Below are 22100 nucleotides of genomic sequence, written 5' to 3'. Positions count from 1 at the left end.
ATCTCTCATCTTAAAAAAATATTTTCATAAGAACGTAAATGTAAAAAACAAGCCTGTCTTTGATCAGTCTTGGCCTTCCACAACTCTCCCAAACTGATCTGGTTACATCTTGTGTCAGTGTGTACTTCTATCAGTGAAGCTGACATTGATGATTCAGATTAATATTTGATTTGCTCTTCATCCATGGGTGGATCATTCAGCATGCTAAAAACATGAACAAATTAAGTTTCATTTGTAGGTCGAGCATTCTGCGATTCTAAAACTATTACTAAAAAGATGTAAACTACCAATAACATCCAAACCAAATGACACAAACAAATAGGTTTTAGAGTTCCTGAGTGGAGCAGTTGAGAATTAGCTTTATGGAGAGCAACAGCAGCGGGGCTGGTTGAAATGCAAACATCATCCCCTACTTCACACCTACTCACAAACTCCACTTGGTGGCAAACATTTGGGAACTTTCAGAGATACTTCAGTTTTCCACAGCATATTATTGCCTTACAGTTTACATAATGAGGCTTGCACAACTCACACAGATCTTGACTTAAAGGTGTCTTTTAACAAGTACACTCACCTCTAATGGGGTCAGATAGGTCAAAACTCACAGTCAGCTCTGTTTGCACCTATGAGTTGCAAATAAGATATTTGCTGCATGAGTTGGTACCCACACCACTGCAAACCGTCTAAGAGGGAAAACAGCTGTGATCTAAAAGGTTCTTGTTGCGTACAACTGCAATGGGTTTGAGTGGCATTGATTCAGTCACTAGAGCTGAACTGAAACCACAGAACAGAATCAGATTGAAGAGATTTAGCAATCAAAACAAGCACCTTTGTTTTTCCTTTCAGAATAGTTCAACCCAGGCCAAACGTGAACTGATTCATTTCTTTCTCTGACGACAAAGTGCTGAATCATGAACAGAATGTATTTGAAATTAGCATATTATCCAGATACTAATCACAGCATGTTTAAATAGTTTACCCAAGGTTTCTATACTTAGTTCATGCCAGCACCTCTAGTTTGTTGTTATATAGTTTTGGACACAAATCTGCTTAAATGTGTGTAGCGTCTGGTTTCCCATCAGTCTCTATGCATCTCTCCCTCCGTTTCTGTCATTCAGTGTCGCTGTGCCTGCAACGTCACTCCTGGTCCTGCCACTAACCGGGTCTCTCCTTCTTTCCCTTTTTCTCTCTTTAAATGCTCCCTTTCACACACTTCCCCTCATCACCCCTTCCTCCCTTTCCTCGCTGCACTGATGTCTAAGTGTAGCAATGTCCAGTGCATGGAGTGTGCCACTGTCTGCAGGTTGTATCTGAAGCTGCATGCTAAGAGCTGGGGATAGATGATCCTAATGAATGTTTTGGACCATCAGCTAGTGGTGGGAGGGGTTAGGAAGACGAGCTGAAGTTGATTGGGGCTTTATTTACCAGTTGACGGAACGAGAATGTCATACTTTTTAGTCAGGACTTTTGTCTGACACAGTTTTGTGGTTTTAAGTCACGTGGCTAGAAGACAGTTTATATCAGTACCCAGATGTCCATTCACTCTTTCTACACTGAAGCACCTCATAAATTCCTGCTGAAAAACAAATGCTTTACAGATATTGACAGTAATAATGAAAAACTTTAATTACTCTATTCACTTCAGTTACCAAAAAATCCTAATATACTTATTCATTTTTTTAAAACGCATTTAACAATTAAAGTGTTAATAAAGGTAAAAAATAAAAAGAAACTAACAAAAAAAGTAAAACAAAAGAAAACAAATTACTAAAAAAACTGTCTAGTTTGTAAATATGTATATCTTTTTTATTTTTATTTTGTTCATAGCCTCTTAGAAATATTGACCACAGCATAGAAAATACTGAAAGAAAATCAATGTGATGTTTCATTGAAGTGGGTTTGTTTCTGTATTTATTTTAGCCCAAATTCAATGAAATGAGAACATGTAAAACCAACAATATGCATGTATTGAATAACTTGCTTGGAAAAAAGTTCATAAAAAGCATAGTTTTGTCTTACAGTTTGAAATCAAACCTATATTTATAGTTTTAATCTACAACCAGTAGAAACAGTTATAGAAGAAATTTATTTTCAATTACATTTTTATCATATGTTTTCATGTATAAACATGAAAACATATTACTTCTCACTTTGAAGTTGTCGAACCTTTTTATCTAAAGTCAGTGTAGTCGCCAGGCTGATACCAGCCAGCCAGGTTTATTTAGCAACTCAGCACTAATTGTAGATGTCAGTGTTGCATTTTAGTGATAATATTTCATAAAGCCAGTGATTTTCCAGAATTGATCAGTGACTTTAGTGAACATTCTCTCTTATAACACAGAGAATTCACAGTATAGAATAGAATATAAATAGCATTTATTGTATCGTAGATGGCAAATTCAGGTTAAACAGCAGCAAATATAGAGGCAAGTCAAATCATGTAGGTTCACAAAAAGATTACAAAATATATAAATATTAAGTACAACAGGTTGCAAAGTAAGGCCAAGTATACGACATAAAAAATAATACAGCTATTAAAAAGCAACGTGCTTTAGGAGCTTACACAATACTTCCTCTCCTTACAGCTTTTTCCTGACAAAATACTTTCAGGAGTTTATACAATACTTCAGAGGAGCTGACAGCTGTCTTTGCTGGAACATATTGACTCTCTGCATCGACATCACTTAATTATTCGAGGGGCCATGATGTACACGTTGGAAGTGAGGGATGAGAGTATTGAATAGAGCAACTGAAATTGTTTTTCCAAGTTGTTTTTTCCAGTTTATTCAAGTCAAGCTAATTTGTCTGTAAACATAGCCCACCTGGTAGGGGCTTATAGACGGCGATATTTACAAAAGTTGAAAATAGCTAGCTTAGAAATTGACCCATGCCTCCTCCCTCTTGACATGTTGATCAAATTACTGATTTTTGCCTGAATTCATACTGCAGGTTTTACAGTGGGTACAGAAAGTATTCAACCCTCTTTATATTTTTCACTTCTTGTTAATCAATTAGCTAAAATCCAAAAAGTTGACATTATTGCTCATGTGTGTACACTCAGCATCCCATCGTCACAGAAAAAAACAAAAATGTAGACATTTTTGCAAATTTATTAAAAAGGAAAAAGTGAAACATCACATGGTCGTAAGTTTTCAGACCCTTTGCTGTGACACTCATCTTGAACTCATGCTGTTCAGTTCTTCTGATCCTCCTTGAGATGGCTTTACTCCTTCATTGGAGTCCAGCTGTTTAATTCATCTGAATGGACTTGATTAGGAAAAGCACACACCTGTCAATATAAGACCTCACAGCTCACAGCGCAGGAGAATGAGAATCAGGAGGTGGAAGAAACTACCCAAGGAGCTCAGACAGGACTGGATCAGACTGGATCAGGCTAAGGTCACTAAAGAATCTTTGCAGCCCTCAAGGTTCCTGAGGGCACAGTGGCCTCCATTATCCTTAATGGAAGAAGTTTGGGACGAGCAGAACTCTTCCTCAACCTGGCTGTCCAGCTAAACGGAGCAATCGTGGGAGAAGAGCCTTGGTGAGCGAGATAAAGAAGAATCCAAAGATCACTGCTGAGCTCCAGAGATGCAGTAGGAAGATGGTCAACAATCACTCCAGCTCTCAGTCGGGGCTTCATGGCTCGACGGAAGCCAAGACATAGGAAGGCCTGCATAGAGTTTGCCAAAAAACTCATGAAAGACTCCAGACTATGAGAAATAAGATTTTCTGGACTGATGAGACAAAGATAGAATTTTTTGGTGTTAATATATATATATTTTATATTTCTTTCTCCAAGGTTTTTGTTGGCTCTAGTGGACCTTATTTGAAAGTAGACTGACAGTACAGAGGGTAAGGAGAGAGGGGAAGACATCCAGCAAATGTCGCCGGGTTCAGGAGTCAAACCTGCGACGGCCACGTCGAGGACTAAGACCTCCAAATGTGGGCCGTGCTAAACCCCAACGCCACCACAGCACGCCCTCGGCGTTCATTTTAAGCAATATGTGTGGAGGAAACCAGGCACTGCTCATCACCTGCCCAATACAATCCCAACAGCTGCAGGGACAGGATGATCTGTTACAGTTGAAGCAAAGATGAATGTGGCCAAATACAGAGATATCCTGGAAGAAAACCTCTTCCAGAGCTCAGGACCTCAAATGGGTCAAAGGTTCACTTTCCAACAAGATAATGACCCGAAGCACACAGCTAAAATAACAAAGGAGTGGCTTCGGAACATCTCTGAACATACTGGACTGGCCCAGACGGAGCCCTAACCTAAACCTAATTAAGGAGAGACCTGAAAATGGCTCCATCAACGATCATCATCCAACCTGATGGAACTGGGGAAGATCTGAAGAAAGAATGGCAGAGGATCCCAAATCCAGGTGTGGATAGGGGTGCTTCCGATCACTACTGAGTAAAGGGTCTGAATACTTATGACCATGTGATATTTCAGTTTAGTTTTTAATTAATTTGCAATAATGTCTACATTTTTGTTTTTCTCTGTGAAGATGTGAACTTTTTGATTTATCAAGTGGTTTCAATGAAACAAAGAGTGAAACATTTAAAGGGGTCTCAATACTTTCCATCCTATGACAATTTTTACAGTGAAATCAACAAAAATGCAATATTAAATTACAGATGTGTGTTTTTTTTCTGACAGTGCAAAGATTGTTTTGACCACAGTCATGGCGCAGTGGGCTGAAGAGTGTAATGTCACATGCAAAGGGTCAATAGGTTAAATATTCCAGGAGCCAGGGTATAATGAATTGACCTCTAACCTGGTAGGAACTGCTGCATAGACAATCTTCACCTGCTTTAATATAAGATCATGAATATAAAGAATTTAAAAATTCTTAACAGTTGATAAGCAACACTTTAACTGAAAGTTTGCAAAACTAAGTAAATTAGCACTTTCAAATGTATTCAGAAATATTGATTTAGGGGAAGTTAAGAGTACTAGATCTTTTTAAAGTTAGCAAAAATGCTAAACAAAACATTAGCTTTGCTAATAGCACATTAAACAAAGCTACAACTGGACTGCCTTGGTACTTGAAGGTCCACTCCAAGTTTGAGGAAAATCATTTTTGAGATGTGGGAAAGCAACTTGTAATTTGAAATAGTTATATTAATATTCTATATTTTATATCTTATATTATTCTTATATTATTCTATGTCTTTCATTCCAATGCAGAACTTTAGTCTTTTCACTATAACATATGTTGGTGAGATAAATAATGTCAATCGATTTCAAAGACAAATCACAGGATGTATGTGAGACAGGGAATAAAATGAGCCACTCTAGCCACGTCACTGTCCACATTACAATATGGCTGCACAGCCTCCTCTGCTGTGCATGGACTACAGTGGAGTTATGTGTGAAACAAAGCTAACTGAACTGGTCTTTCCCTCCCTCATTCCCTCTGCAACAGATGATGGTCAATAGGACTACTGAGGTATACACATCCCCCTTTAATTCACACACATTTGGTTCTTTATCATCCCTTTTTCTTCTGTCCACCGCCGTACCTAGTCTTGCAAAGTAACCATCATTTGGGTCATTTTATACTTTCTCTGTTTCAGTTGATTTGGTACAGTTTATTCAGATTCCACCATGTATGGCTGACAGGAATGGCTAAAGTTGCTGTCCCCTGCACAGTCCATAAATTTCATTACGTTGCATTAATGTAACATAATTTTTTATTTTCCTTTCTTATGTTTATTCCCCTGAGAAATTCATTTTTCCATCTGGAATCCTCAGTGCCTTTTTTAAATATCATAAGCATCTCTGAGTAACATAATGAATTGATGTGATGCCCTAATTTGATGCATATTGTGCTGATGCCTTCCTGAGAAAGTTGTCTGTTATTCTGTTATATGAAGCAATAATGTTTGTTTCTGTTGGTGTTGCATGGTCTCCCTTGTTGCACTCTTAACTAGTTGCTAAAAACTTAAAGTAGAAGCAATGTACTGACGCATGACTGATGTAATAATATAACACAAGTGCTTTAATGGATGACCAAGGCTGCCAAAATGAAACTGAAATTTTAAATTCAAACTTTATTTCCCAGTAGGGTTTGGTGAAACATCATTTTAACTTGGTGTTAAAATGAAGAGTGAAGGGTCAGTTTCTCCGGTCTGCTGAGGGATGCAGCTAGCTCAGAATTACACCTGCATTCTTTACTTTCCATTCTGTGAAACATTCCAGCAACAGTTTTTCCACAATTATCAGAGATTAAGCGTGAGGATTTCCATAGAGCACACAAAGAAAAATGATTCTGTGGTGAAGTAAATTTAACATAATTGAATCTGTGAAATCGACGAAAAATATTCAAGTTAGTATTTTCACACAAATATATTTCGTATTGAGGTAACAAATATTTATTCAAAATACAAGTCATTGATACTTTTTTTCCAAAAATAAATGAAGTACCAAGAGCCTATCTTTTGTTGTGGAAATGTCAGTTATCAAAGTTTATCAGAGTTTGTTCCAATAATTAGAGAAATATTCATCATTGTCTTTATTTTTCTTCAGACAAAAGCATTTCAAGACTCATCTCACTGAGCACAGTGGATCACATGTTTATATTGTCACAGCAGAAAAAGCACACACCCAAAGTCTGAACTTATCTCCATTACTAGGTGGATAACAGCTTTATCCTTTGTCATGCAGCTGCCCTTCACCTCATTGGAAACAAGGATTTTAGTAAAGATTTGGAAACCCAGACCCGACATCTACAGCAGGAAATGAGAGCTGACAATGATTCCAACCACAACTTCTAGTTCTTTATCAGTCACTCACAGTTACAGGCTCTCTCATACTTACACAGTAACAAAATTAAAGAAAAACATTCATTTACATAAAACATTATTTTTTCTTGACATAAAATTAAAATGAACTTAAGTTCATTCACACAACAAAAGAAAATTTTGTTGTCTTTATTTCATTCCATAATTCAAAACCTCAAATATTACCCATAAGCCACCAGAGGCACCAGAGTGTCATTTGAAGTAAAGGGAATTTCCATCTAGCACAAGTCAAGAACATGATTTTTTTAGTTTATGTTTACATGTTTTGCTTATGTACAGCTAAAAAAATCTATTACAAATAATCTACAAAGTTAATACTTAAATTGCACAACATGAATTCATTGTGTTTATGGGTTGCAATAATTGATTTTTTAGGACATTGTGACAGTAAGGATTGGTCAGAAAAATATCCCACAATGCATTGTGCTGCCAGCAGGAATTTATTAAACCACTTTTTTATTGGTTACCAAAATTTTTTAAGATCTTTAAAGTGAAAACTGGACTGCCTTGGTACTTGAAGGTCCACTCCAAGTTTGAGGAAAATCATTTTTGAGATGTGGGAAAGCAACTTGTAATTTGAAATAGTTATATTAATATTCTATATTTTATATCTTATATTATTCTTATATTATTCTATGTCTTTCATTCCAATGCAGAACTTTAGTCTTTTCACTATAACATATGTTGGTGAGATAAATAATGTCAATTGATTACTTGATGACACCAGGTCATCAAGTATGAGGCTATTTCAGTGCAGTAGAGCACTAATTGACTAGTTTTAGCATTTTCATTTACATAAAATATCACCATGAGTGACTTGTATGCTCATTTTTAATCAATGATATATATTTTTTAATTGTTATACCTCTTTGCTTATTTGTAGTATGAAATTTGGACGTTTATGATATAATTCAATTTAATTTAAATTACATTTATAACCGCTCCACTCTGCCTGATGATGTAGCCTTGCAAATGTTCTATTCAAAATTGAACAAATTATTACTGCTTTTCATATTTTTGCCAAAGTTTGAGCAGAAAAACATAAAACAAGCAGTGGGCAGAAACTGTTTCAATCAGGCATTTTTAGGTAGTTTCTAGTTCACAAAAACTTGACTTTGGTTGTTCATTAAATAATTACATCACACTCAGATTTATTAAATTAAACACAAATGAATTATGCAAATAGTTGCCTTATTCTAAAGCCAAACTTAGTTGCTGGTTTCCATGGTAACAGTGGGATTTTTCAGGTTGCTGTTCTTGTAGCATAAAGTCTATGATGATGTCTCTGGGAAATCTGTGAGCAACATGTCCCACTTCAGATGTCCCTGGAAAGGACAGCCGAGTTAAAGACCTGTTAGCATTTTGCTATTCTCATTATCTCTCTACAATGGATTGAGTCTGTTCATTTTTTCATGTGGAAGTTATTTTAATCTCCCAGTTTGTTCTTTCCAGCTGAGTACATTTTATACTCATATAGGCCTAACATCATCATCAAATTGAAAGCATAATAACAAGAGATTGGTAATGTATCATTGAAAGCTTAAAAATGTAGTTCATTAAACAGGATGTAAAACTATTCTTTGTTCTCCATCACTGCAATCTGAAAATTCTTTTTCACAGATTAATGCACAGCAACATTCATATTGGCAGTCCTGGTCATTCATATTTAAAATATTACTGATAGAACCTCTTTGAAAATGTATACTTTTGAAAGAAAATGAGAAAATAACATCAGCTGTTATTGTTTTCTGAATAGGAGGCATGTGACACTTAATGTGCAAAAAGCATTTCCACTTAAATGGATCCACAATTAGTTGAACATGTTGGACTAAATATGTTGCAATTTTGCTGCTAGCTAAAAAAGTGCTATTGATGACGTGTCAAAACTGACAATTACCAGAAAATATTTATATTTTTTATTCTATTTTTAAACGTGGAGGTCACCAGTGTTTCACCTGTGACCTGGTCTGGACTGGAATGCACAGAGTAAACACCGGAAGTTTACTGCAGTTATTTTTATCACTATGTTTATGATTGGTGTAAATTCAAATTCACAGCATCACTGTTGGCTGTAATGAAAAATAAACATAAAATAGTGAGGCGAGTCTGGACCGCTTCCCACATAAAGAAAAAAAGAAGAGCACAACTTCCAAAGGACTTGTATTTGTGCTTTCAACATTTCTGTCCTGAAGAGTTTGAATCATTTGTACAAGCAAAATTGATGAAAAATTTAACAGGTGGTTGTTGCCTTTGCAAGATAAAAACATATGTCATGCTGACAGTTTTATTCACAAAATGCCTAAACCCTGGCACCGGCTAACAAGACAAAACTGCTGGGAGAAACATTTAAGAGACAAGCAGCGCTGGAAGCTCCTTTCAACAATAAAGAAGCCATTACCACTGCAACCAGTACTGAATATGAAAACACAAACCCAACACAGAACCAAAGACCAGAGCCTAAACAGGTGGTACTGGACTGAAGACCGGATTCAACACAGACAAGTTACTTAGTACCACTTACTGGAGCACACAGTCTGAGGTACATGTCATTCGTTGTTTCATTTATGAAGCTAAAGCAGCAGCACCACTAACACCAGTTTTTCTGCCTCACTCTTTTCCTCTTCATTCCCATGAATTTCAATGCGCTCTGGTTTAAATTGAAAAGGCTTAACAATGTTACTTGTTGCTGTTTTGGCCGGATGGAGCTCACAAAATTGGACCTAGTGTACATCATTTACCCAGCGTAAACAATATGGCAACATCCATGTGACAATATTTTATTAAAATTTAGAATAAACAGTCAATAGTGTTTTTACTGTATTGACTTAACATCTAAAATAAATGTTTTAAAAATAAAGTCTATTGTTACAACTAATTGTGGATCCCTTTAAAACCTGATATTTACATACACTGCGTACAACAGCAACATCATCAATACATTTTTCCTGAAATCCTATCTGTTTGCTAAATTCCAGAAATAATACCAATTTTAAAGTTCTTTACATTTGGCTAAATGGTCAGAGTCACTATCCAATTGGAAGACACATCTAACCTTTAACTTCCTGGCTGATATCTTCAGATGTTGTGTAAGTATTTCCATATAATCTTCTTCATTGGGCATCTATATTGTTCAATTTCCAATCCCTCCTATTTTTTCTTCCAAATTGAACTTTTGCTAAAACACTTCAACTTATGTTTTCAAGACATGTCTTGTGGTCTGATGAAACTAAAGGTTTATCTCTGAGTTCATTTGCAAATCTTGCTTTTTATGCTGCTTTTTGAGCAATGACTTCTTCCTGTCTGAGTGACATTTCAGCTGAGGTTGCTGCAGGTCACCCTCAACAATCTCAATGGCATTTTTACTAGCTTTTGTTCTGGAGTTGGTTCATGCATTTCCCACCAGAATCTTTCATCTGTGGAACAGAACTCATCTCCTTTTTGTGAACGACCCCAGGCTGTTTATTCTTACATACATTGTTTAAAATTGATTTTCCGCTGAAATATAATTTTATGAAATGAAGCCTAGGCAGAAATTCAAACTGGAAGTCTCTCTTCAGCCTCACCTGCATCATCATCCAGTCACTGCATTATACGCTTCTACCACAGCCTATCAGTAGCTGACCATGGCTCCTTGTAACCAGTCATCAAGCAAGTGTCCAGTCAGAAGGCCCTCCATCCGTGGTTCTTTCTGCTCGCCAGTTGAACTTCAACCCAACTCCATGCCTTCTCCACTCTTGTTCTGCCGCCTCATTCAGGCTTTCATCCTCTCGTCAGTGTCCCGGCCTCGGGGGACGGAGACGTCTCTGGTCCTCATCCTGAGCTGCTTATCCAGGCTTATTGTTATTCACGTTTACAAGAAGTCAACTGCTGGGATCACAGCGCCAAAACTTTCATTTATTCATGGCAAATAAAACTTTCTAATTGGAACTTTTGGGAGAAATAAATAACATCATCATCCAGGTTTGCATTAACAATTTGGAGGCACAGTAGTCTTAGTCCATGTAAATTTTGACCTTGAAGAATGTAATAATCTCTCGTTCTGGAATTTATCTAATAGAACTTGTCAAGTTGATAACCCCAACTGACGAGACTATCTAAATGTATCCAGTGTATGTAAATACCCGGCTTCATTTATTTTGCACTGCGGAGCATGATGCATCCACCGATCTTTAATTTGCACCATTCGCGCTTTTAACTGTGTAATGTTTGAAACCATCTTGTTAGTCACTGTTTTCTCCACACTCTTGTAAACAACTTTTTCACATTAAATCGGACCAACACTTACAGAATGGCAAGGTAAGGCAAGAATTTCACAACTCCTCCAACCTGCTCTGCAATCTCTAACTTTCCCCATATATTTTTTCATTGCTAGCTCTAATGACTCTATGATGTACTGTCAACATAGTGCACTGGTGTTAATGGGAAACATCAATTTTGCCTTGTACCATCAATTGAGTTTCATTATTAGCTGCTTTTAATTTTGACTAGATAATGTTTTTGTCCATCTTCACCTCAGTCTGGATGACAATCTGTTTGGTTTTTGAAAGGAGGAGTTCTTCATTTCTATAATGTTCACCTGATTGCATGAAAAATGAGTTTGTCTTTCCAAATTATTTGGATGTTACATGTATGTGTACAAATTTTTTTCCAGTTTACTCTTTGTTCATAACTGATGCTTGAAGTGACCACTGCATGCTGGGAAGCCTGAAGCTACTCAGGGTCAATATTGCAGGACCTGGATGTGGAACTGATGCTTACTTTAGTTCTCCTTTTTGTCTTTTTCTATTGTTTCATGTCTGTGTCCCAGAGTGGATTTACCCCACTGCACATTGCTGCCCACTATGGAAATGTCAATGTGGCCACTCTCCTACTCAACCGTGGAGCGGCCGTGGATTTCACAGCCAGGGTGAGATCTTTTTACTCAAACAAATGTGCACTGTAATTTTACACAAACAGTTTGGAACTTTGAAAATCATTTTAGTTTGGTATCAATTCACATACTGTACATCACACAAAAATCTAATTTCATTTCAATGGAGACAAGCAGGTCCAATTAATATGAAATGACATTGAAATATAATAAAATCCATACCATGGCAGCATGGTCATAGATATACTCAGATTAGGTTTACTTTATATACAACAAATAGTTCTATTTAATAAAAATGCTTTCTGTTGAGGTTCATTTATCAGATTCAAAGTACCGTTTAAATATTGACAACATTTAAGCGACTACAAAACATACTATCTATTAAGGCTACATTTCTGTGTTAATTAAAAAGTTTAGATTTTAGTTCATTTTATTTCAACACAGTTTGATAATAAAATTAGAACATTTTCTGCACCTTTAAGCCCTTAATCTTTGTGTCAGATTCTCCTTCTCAAACCCGTCCTCTCTTCTGCAGAACGGAATAACTCCTTTACATGTGGCGTCTAAACGTGGCAACACCAACATGGTTCGTCTGTTGCTGGATCGGGGCTCTCAGATTGATGCAAAAACACGGGTTGGTACCACAGACACAGAACCACAGACAAAATAGTTTTCTTCCTGACTGTATCATCAGTCAGGAAGCTCTTTAGATCAACATCTTTTCCTTACTGCTGTCCAGCTTCTCAGGTTCATTCCTTCTCTGAGATTTCCAGGGAATACCAGTAAGATTTTAGCCGTAGTAAACAAACCGTGATATTAATGTTTGGTATTTAAAGCAGATGTGAAAAGTGTTGGGGGGGGGTTTCAGTTTAGCAGGACAGCAGTGGATTAAATTTAGAGTCTTAACCCAGCTGATGTTTGGTTGGATGCCAGATAGCTGGCGTCCAACGATGTTATTAGCTCCTTTTGGTTTGTAACATGTAGAAACATCATGCAGTCTCTGGCAGCATCTGAACTCAACCAGCTGACAATTTTATAGCAGCTGTTTTAGGTTAAGTCATTATCCGTAGATGAACTGAGTTGATTAACCTAAGCTAACATCCCTTAAATGTTCCTGTAAAAAACAGGGAAATGATGAGACAGACAATTGTCAAAGTTGATCAATGCCTGGCTTCTGCCATGTTGGAGAGGGACAACCTTTGACCTCACTAGACTGTCTTACAGAGCACCGCCCAGCACAGCGGTAGAACTACAACTTAAATAGTCATTTCCAAAATGACTTTTTGCTGTACTTTTGTGTCTTTGAATAAACAGAAATATTTTTATGTGGTTACACATTAGTGTGTCACACTGAGACATTTCTATCCAATGTGTGATGCAGGATGGTCTGACCCCCCTCCACTGTGCAGCTCGAAGTGGACATGAGACAGCCGTGGAGCTGCTGCTGGAGAGAGGAGCCCCTTTACTGGCCAGGACCAAGGTGAGCCACACTGAATTTATGCTTATCTGTCAGGTCTGTTCTGATCACACAACCCAGAATTGTCCAAACAAAGTCTTTGGGATGGAATGAAAAATGATAAAAAGCCACAAAGCTGTTGTGGAGCGGGAGAGCTTCTTCACTCCAGCTTCTCAGGTTCATTCCTTCTTATGAAATATTAAATGTCCTCATCAGACAGAACCACCTTAGGGAAACCTTTCTGGATGCACAAACAGCAAAATTCAAAATAACTTTCTCAATTTCCCAAAAAAGTATATATGCATGACTAAAGAGCATCTAACTCACCGCCTTTTGGCTTTTCCGAAAAATAGTTGGTATCCTTAAGGGGAGATGGAAACAAGTGTTAAATTTACCCACTGTGGAACAGACATTTCAATCTTCTATTTAAAAAGGATCAACATTGCTGTATTACCCAAGTCACAGTACTAGGTGGCAATAATCTCCACAATACAAGAGTAAAATTCAATTGAAGATCTTAAAGTCATCAAAGCAGTGATGAGTTATTGCTCATGCTTTATGTTGATGAAGCTTGATAGCAGAAGCTGCCCTGGTTCTATGCTTTGCTCCATCCAGAAGGTCTGGACTCTCTGCTGCTGAGAAACGATTCATCTTATGACATTCCTTTTCTATTGGATCACTTGTTCAGAATGGGCTGTCCCCACTGCATATGGCGGCACAAGGAGACCACGTCGAATGCGTCAAACACCTTCTGCAGCACAAGGCTCCCGTTGATGACGTCACACTGGACTACCTGACAGCGTTGCATGTGGCAGCTCACTGTGGTCACTACAGAGTCACCAAACTGCTGCTGGATAAAAGAGCCAACCCTAACGCCAGGGCTCTGGTACGTTAGAAAGACAGAGAGGAAAGATTCAGCAAGTATCAGATTCACAATGTTCCTTATGGTTGGATGTGCTGTTGCTTGTCACACTTCCTTCACAGAACGGCTTCACTCCACTGCATATAGCCTGTAAAAAGAACCGGGTAAAAGTCATGGAGCTGCTGGTGAAATATGGAGCGTCAATCCAGGCAATTACAGAGGTGACTTAAACAACATCCATTTTATACATTAACTCATTTCTAGTGATATTAATTTTCAGGTTTCACAGCCAGCTTGCAGTTGTAAATAAGTAGGCAGTATGTTCTTAACTAACTTAGCCATGAAACTGTTACAACAGACAGTTTCATAGTCAAGAGCTGTAGATATCTGAAAATCTAGGACACAGTAAAGATGATTATTTGTTTATATTAGGAGGCGAGGAAACGTCACTGTGTGAGACAGCTGGATTTACATTCACCAGATAAAGGCGCAAATCAACGGTTCAAAATTAAATGTGCTTTCTGGAAACACACCAGTTTTGAAAAGACTTGTTTTTCGATGAAAAGATTTTGTGGTCAGAATGTAGTGTTTTTTTTCTGGCAATATCAACATTGGTTTATTTCACAAAACTGTAATGGAAACACTCTTTCTGCATGACGAGTCACAATATCAGCAGCTGGATGTTGCTACTAGCACAAACCATGAAAAAGATGCCACAGCAGGTTTTTTAATGACTTATGTGAGCAAATTTATTCACCTGGGATTTTAATTGCATTTCTTATTTAATGGAAATATCACAATTCCATAGTTGTCTTTCTTTGACATTAGTGGAATATTGACAAAGTTTTGCATACATTAGTAATTAAAATGCATCCTGTGTTACACAGCCCTGTAGTTAAACATTTAACAATTACTAGATTATTTCAGTTGTTTTAATTCAGAGTTGAGTTTTAAGTTGTCATAGACTACTTCTAAGAACAATCTGCATATATAAATACGTTGATTTTAGAAGTGTTTTTTATGCTTCTTGTGACAGCTAACTTTGCTCAGTGGCTTTTAAAACAATGAGTAGTTATTGTTGTCAATTATCATACTGATCAATGGCAAATTGTAAAATAGGCCAACTTTGATCATTAGCTGATTTCTCAGAGCTTCTCTGCTTCATAATTATTTTAATGTCTGAAATGAATATTTTTTATATGTACATGCAGTGGTGAGGACACTTTTTCTAATAGTGGAGCAAATTCTTTCTTTAGTGCTTTAGTGCTTTGCAAACTTTGAATAAATGTAAAGCTGTAACTTACGTGACTGTTTTGTAAACTTTCAGTTAAATAAAGCTTACCTAAACAAAACAAGACCAGGCATGAAAAAAACACAGAAAGTGATCAGAGTTTATCATTTGTTTGCCTCTGGTCTTTTGCAACACTGTAGAGCACTGATCTTTCATTTCCACCATGTGTCTGCATTCTGCTGCCTGTTTAGTCTGGCCTGACTCCCATCCATGTAGCAGCTTTTATGGGTCACCTGAACATCGTCCTGCTCCTGCTGCAGAACGGAGCCTCAGCGGATGTCAGCAATATAGTGAGTAATGGGGAAGGGCAGGAGCAGGAGGGAGCTGATGCAGCATTTCAGCTACATCTGACACAGTGTGTTACCTGCTGTACACAGCGTGGAGAAACAGCGTTACACATGGCAGCCAGGGCTGGCCAGGTGGAGGTGGTCAGATGTCTGCTGAGAAATGGAGCGATGGTGGACGCTCAGGCACGGGTGAGATTCCCTTCGTCACATGTCTTGCACTTATCAATACCTGTGTCATCAATATCGAGTGTGTGTGCTGTTTGATTAAAAACTGCCACAACCCCCCATCCTGTCCAGGAGGACCAAACTCCTCTTCACATCGCGTCCCGTCTTGGGAAAACAGAGATCGTCCAGCTGTTGCTGCAGCACATGGCCCATCCTGATGCTGCCACAACCAATGGCTATACCCCACTCCACATCTCTGCCAGGGAGGGGCAGGTGGAAACTGCCTCGGTGCTGCTGGAGGCTGGGGCTTCCCATTCATTAGCTACGAAGGTGGGTAGTGAGGGAACCATTTAATCTTTGTCCAACTTGATGAGGTGGTCAAGAAATCAGTGTGGATGTCCAGTATTACTCTGTCACTTAGGACATGGATGCTGCTAACGGATTTGATCCAAAACACATTAGCGTTTTGGATCAAAGCACCTTGATGACAAATGGGCTACTGGACTGGAACAAGACGGAAATGGGCGAGAGATGAAAACTTGGATCTGTTGGAATGCTACTACTCAAGTAACCCTAGTGAGAGAGGTTACATGCAAAGACTGGGGAAGGAATGGTTACTTCGACATCCCCAGTCAACACTAAGCGTTAAACAACTAGTAGCTCAGTGTTCCAACATCCGCAAACGACAACTGCTATCACAACTTGAGATTGACGAGATACAACACAAATGCTACGGCAAAAAGGAGGAACCTGGATGTCAGAACTGTGGGGACTTAACTACAAGTCCCCACCCAGACAGGGGATGCACGGCCCCAATGAATGAATCAGAGCTGAATGAGACAGCTGCTGCTGCTGCTTATTCTCACACTGAGAAAAAGCAGCAGTTAGACCTGAAGTTCTTTGGTGCTCAGACACTGGTGGTGGAGAAGAGCCTGGAAGGTGCCTGAAGCACCTGAAGGTGTTGTAATCGATGATTACCAGCCAGTAGGCTGAAGAGAGTTTCACAGCATTAATTTATACCTAGGCTCCCATGGTAGAGCACTTTATCAAGTGTCCTCCCACCAGTCACAAACCACAGAGGGCAAGTGGAGCAGGGATTGAACAAGCAACCTGCTGATTGTGGGTGAACTCCTGCCATCGTCATCACCATTGCCCCTAAGTAAATCAAGTGAAGTATAGAGAAAGATGTAATGCTCCATTTGTGAAATTAAATCTGTTGGGCTTCACCTTGACACTCTGGCATTCTGACAACATGTCTCAGTGGATGCTGCCGGACAGCACATAGTTTTTAAAAAAAATATCCAATACTTTAAAGTATATATTTCTACAGTATTTTGCGATTTTATGTGTAGATTTTTCAAAATCTCTGGGTCTTACCGTCTCTGCTTCCTCCTCTCTACAGAAAGGGTTTACTCCTCTGCATGTGGCTGCCAAGTATGGAAACCTAGATGTGGTCAAACTGCTGATACAGCGCGGTGCGCTCCTGATTCTGCTGGAAAGGTGAACATCCAACGTAGACCTGTTCTGCTTAGATTCCCCAAGCAAACACTGGATTATCAGCTAGATGAATATGTATAATATGTTCATGTGTCTTGCATGTGAATAAAAATTGGTGGTTTTTTGTGTTAAGGATGTGTTTACTGCCAGAAAACTGGTAAGCGTATGTTGCACTTTAAGCCAGGTATTCCTTGATCTGCCTCACCAAGTCAGACATTTATCAGAAAGGTCAACAGGAGCTATTTTTTGTTCTTCAAATTGACTCATTCTGTGTCCTCTAGTCAACAGTGAATGAGTTTTTGGTTTCCCTGCTTTTCTAGCGGCTCTTTAATGCACTCATCAATCCTCCCCAACAGAATGGCCTCACTCCCCTCCATGTTGCAGCACATTATGATAACCAAAAGGTGGCGCTCCTGCTTTTGGACAAAGGAGCGTCTCCTCACGCAATGGCTAAGGTGAGAATCTACAGCACATAGTTCATGATGAGGAGAATCACTGGATTCACAGCAAAAGTTTTCTTTCTTTCACTGGCACTAAAATCATCCCACACACACACCCACCACCCACACACACACACACACACACACACACAAAGCCCGCCCGCCGCCCGCCCGCACGCACGCACACACACACACACACACACACACACACACACCCCCCACACACACACACACACACACACACACACCCACCCACCCACCCACCCACCCACACACACACACACACACACACACACACACACACACACACACACACACGCACGCACGCACGCACACACACACACACACACACACACACACACACACACCCACACCCACCCACACACACACACACACACACACACACACACAAAGGCAAACAAGAACATGTGGATCATCTGAAGCCTCCTATACTGTTATGGTTTCCTTTAACACAAGATAAATCAGCTAATTACAATGATTCATCACGTCTTGATGAGAATTCTGTATTTACAGAAAATGAGCTGATCATTTTGTTTAGCATGAAATTGCTATAAAATTAGTCTTTTAATGAACATTTTCCAAAAAGTTATTTCCAAGAACTGACATGAGTCTTTCCTGAACTACATTTCCACACCTTGCACCCTAATAGACCTGATAGACCTGATGTCTTAAAGCTTTAAAACTACAATTTATTTAAAGCTTTGCATACTTGACAAGTGGCCAGTACTTTTGTCTGGGTCAGAACCATTGAAAACATTCAGCCTAACGTTTGCCTCTCATGAACCAGAACGGCTACACTCCTCTGCATATTGCGGCTAAGAAGAACCAGATGGACATTGCCACAGTGCTGCTGCAATACGGCGCAGAGACCAACATCCTGACCAAGCAGGGGGTCACGCCGCTCCATCTGGCCTCCCAGGAGGGTCACACACACATGGCAGCTCTGTTAATCAGCAAAGGAGCCCAGATTAATGTCTTCACCAAGGTAATGTTGACCACCAACCCTGATATAAGGCAAAGTTATCCATTTGTATTGTGTCACTTCCTATGTTACTTCTCTGTTTGCTCAAGCAGAGTGGCCTAACCGCACTCCATCTGGCAGCCCAAGAAGACAAAGTATCGGTTGCTGAGATTCTCTCCAAGAACGGTGCCAACTTGGACCACCAGACTAAAGTATGTGAAAGGAGTTCCTGTTTTATTTCTCCTCCTTTGTCAATTAGGCACTAGTGTCCCACTTCAGATTGTATGTCTCTGACACAGACTGATGTCATTTAAGATAAGTATTGACAGTTACTGATCATTGTCCAGTACATTTTGGTCACCGATTTTCCTGCATAAGATTAACCAAATCATACAGATTAATGGATATGGTCATGTAGGACACAGCTGTAAAGTCTGATCTCTAGGGCTAACCTTCTGCTGCCTCTCCTGGTCTTTGTTTTTTAATCACCAAAGGCTTCTGTGGTTTGAGACGAGAACTGGAACGACCAAAACATTCAAGTCTTAACTTCAGCAACATTCCTGTCTCTTTTGGACTATTATTCATGAATTCACCAGGACAATATCTTAAAAAAAATGCTATATCATTGCACTTTTCTAAATGACTGTGGATATCGTGCTCACTGTTGTCATTTACTGGTTTTCTTTCTGTTGTATCTGACTCTGCTGATGGTTACGTTCGGCATCTGGTATGGACTTTGTTCCCAGGCTTTTTCCCATATGTTTGTCCCAAGAATTGGGGAAGACCTGGGAAAGAGAGCAGTTAAATGTGGTGTCCAAATCATTTTCAACAAGTATTTAAATTGACAGAGAAAGTGACTTTCAGTGAACTAAAGATTAAAGACCATGAAGAAGAGAGTTTAGGTGGCTTTTTTTGTTGTTGATAATTTTGTTTTTCAATAGCTATTTTTTTATAATATTATGCTTTCATACATATTGATTTTTCTGTTTTAATATAAAAGTTGGCATTTGTAAACAGTGCTGCTTTTTTGCCAACTCTTGAAAAAGAGATTTGAGGTTTCAACAAAGTTTTCATTTGGTTAAATGAAGGTTAGAACCGTAGCATATAGAATGTGGCAATTGAGGTTTGCCACAAATAGGAATGCAGTGATTCATGGTGACCTGGTGAGTTCATGTCTGCATTTATGGTCAGTCTGCAAAAAAGGGACAGTGGCTGATTTTTAGAGATATTGATGCATAAGATTGGATCTTCATGTTGGTATCTCTCTCCTAAAATGAAGGAAAATCAGGGCCAATTTATCAGTGCAGCCAAAGGATTTTTAGATTATGACAACTCGCGACGTTATTTAATAATAACAAGAATCAGACTAGCTTTTACATTATTTGAATGTGACAGAGTTTACAGCCTTTTCATGCACTTTTTGTGACCCCATTGATTTCTGGTGTTCCCCTCGACATTAGGTGTTCTTCAAAATTTGGTAATCTATTCAAATTAAAATAGTGAGGTTTAGAGTTTTGATTCGTCCATATCAGCATCCACAATGTGTTTTAATCCTTACACTTAGCATGTTTTGTATGAAAAAAAAAACATGCTATCCATGTTTCCATGATTCCTGATTGGAGAAATAAGATGTTTTACTTTTTCATAGCTGGGCTACACCCCACTAATTGTAGCGTGTCACTATGGTAATGTCAAGATGGTGAACTTCCTTCTTCAAAACGGGGCCAGTGTAAACGCCAAGACAAAGGTACTGCTGTAACTGAATTTATTGCAGGTTATTCAGCTCCAGCTGTTTCTCAATCTTTATTCCATTCCCCTTGCCAGAGTGGATACACTCCGCTTCATCAAGCTGCCCAGCAAGGAAACACACACATCATCAATGTTTTGCTTCAGTATGGGGCCAAGCCCAACGCCATTACTGTGGTTTGTATATACTCACTTAAAGCAGATGCAAACTCAAATGCAAATACAGGCATCTGGAATCTGCTTCCTGTCCCCAGAATGGAAATACTGCGCTGGGTATAGCTCGGAGGCTGGGCTATATCTCTGTGGTGGACACTCTGCGAGTCGTCACTGAGGAGATCATCACCACCACTACGGTATGGCAGAACCAGTGTAGAAACCTCTGAGTGAATTTACACTTAACAAATGAACATGATGTTAAAAGGAGGAAAAATGATGCAGGGTTTTCAAAATCTTTAAAGCAGTTGAATAATGGGACACCGCGGTGGTGCACAATGCACATATGGAGGTCTGTCACAGGTTCAAGTCCTGGCCCCTGACTCTCCCACTTTCCTTTCTGACTGTTCTTAAATAAAGCCACAAAGGCAGATTAAAAAGAATAAATTGAAGAAGGCGCTCTGTTCAGAGACCAACAAGAAACTTTTTGTCCCAAAACATTCCATGTGTGATGGAATACTGCACATCACCCCGAACACACCATCCCCACAATGAAAACTTCATGCAGGCACCAAAATGTGGGATGCTTTTCTTTAGAGATTCACAATTATTTAATTGGCCTATTCAAAGTTTTGATCTACAACTTGCTGTTCAGATACTCTCCAACCAGTTTTCAAAGAAGAAATTTGTAAAAGTGGCAATACTGGTAGGCACAAACAACCCATGAAAAAGACCTGCAGTTTCCTTTGCTGTGAAATACGAATGCATGAAAATTATTTTCACATTTTAATTTGTTAAAAAGAAAAAAAACAACTTGAAAACCATGTGTCATAACTTCACAGTTATTCTGTACTTTGTGCCGATCTGTCACCTCCGTCCCGAGACAAACACTGAAGTCTGTGGTTGTAATGTGACCCAAAGTGGAGAACTTCTTGGGTGTGAAAATTTCTTCTGTAAGGTCAAAATATTTTAGATTCTGTTTTTCATCATCAGTTTTTATTCAACTGACCAAAACTTGGATTTAGGGTGTACACCAGACTCTGAAGGTATGGAGTTGTAAAATCAGTGTAATTAATATAAGTTCATTTATGCTATAGCAGTATATTGAGATGAGATTGATTTTGTTGAAATGTCAGCAGTTTATCTAATATGGGTGTTATGTGTCAACAACATTTAATCTTAAATGTTTCCCCTCTGTGGACAGACGGTGACAGAGAAACACAAGCTGAATGTTCCTGAAACTATGACAAGTACTGGATGTTTCAGACGAAGAAGGTAAGTTTCTCTTGCTATAGAAACCAGAGTGACTACATTGATTTGTTAAAACAAATTCATTTCCAAATCCAGTAGAATAATTCCACTAAAATAGAGATTACTGATTTTATGGTGCTACTTTGAATATTTTGTAATATTTTTCTAAAAGTTTAATTGTAGGAATGAAAGCATTGCAAGGTATGCACAGTAATTTCCCCTCTATTTCATAAAGAATTTTTCTGTTTATTTATGACAGTAATTATGACTTTTTGTCATTCTCCATA

General features: G+C 38.6%; 1 protein-coding gene across 1 annotated transcript in view; it reads left to right on the top strand.

Moving 5' to 3' along the window:
* Positions 1–5423: 5423 nt before the first annotated feature.
* The window catches only part of ank2b (ankyrin 2b, neuronal), a 76458-nt gene continuing 59781 nt past the window's right edge, over positions 5424–22100 (top strand). The window contains 19 exon segments of the mRNA XM_055056389.1: positions 5424–5459; positions 11621–11719; positions 12219–12317; positions 13065–13163; positions 13828–14025; positions 14124–14222; positions 15484–15582; positions 15670–15768; positions 15877–16074; positions 17147–17213; positions 17216–17244; positions 17598–17696; positions 18490–18687; positions 18777–18875; positions 20312–20410; positions 20488–20586; positions 20664–20762; positions 21767–21807; positions 21809–21837. Coding sequence (XP_054912364.1) covers positions 5436–5459; positions 11621–11719; positions 12219–12317; positions 13065–13163; positions 13828–14025; positions 14124–14222; positions 15484–15582; positions 15670–15768; positions 15877–16074; positions 17147–17213; positions 17216–17244; positions 17598–17696; positions 18490–18687; positions 18777–18875; positions 20312–20410; positions 20488–20586; positions 20664–20762; positions 21767–21807; positions 21809–21837 — 1873 coding nt within the window. The 5' untranslated portion in view covers positions 5424–5435.

This window comes from Poeciliopsis prolifica, unplaced genomic scaffold, assembly GCF_027474105.1.
Source record: "Poeciliopsis prolifica strain line A6 unplaced genomic scaffold, Auburn_PproV2 SCAFFOLD045, whole genome shotgun sequence".
Lineage (NCBI taxonomy): Eukaryota > Metazoa > Chordata > Actinopteri > Cyprinodontiformes > Poeciliidae > Poeciliopsis > Poeciliopsis prolifica.
The sequence above is the reverse complement of the archived record's forward strand: the minus strand, read 5'-3'. Positions and strand labels throughout refer to the sequence as shown.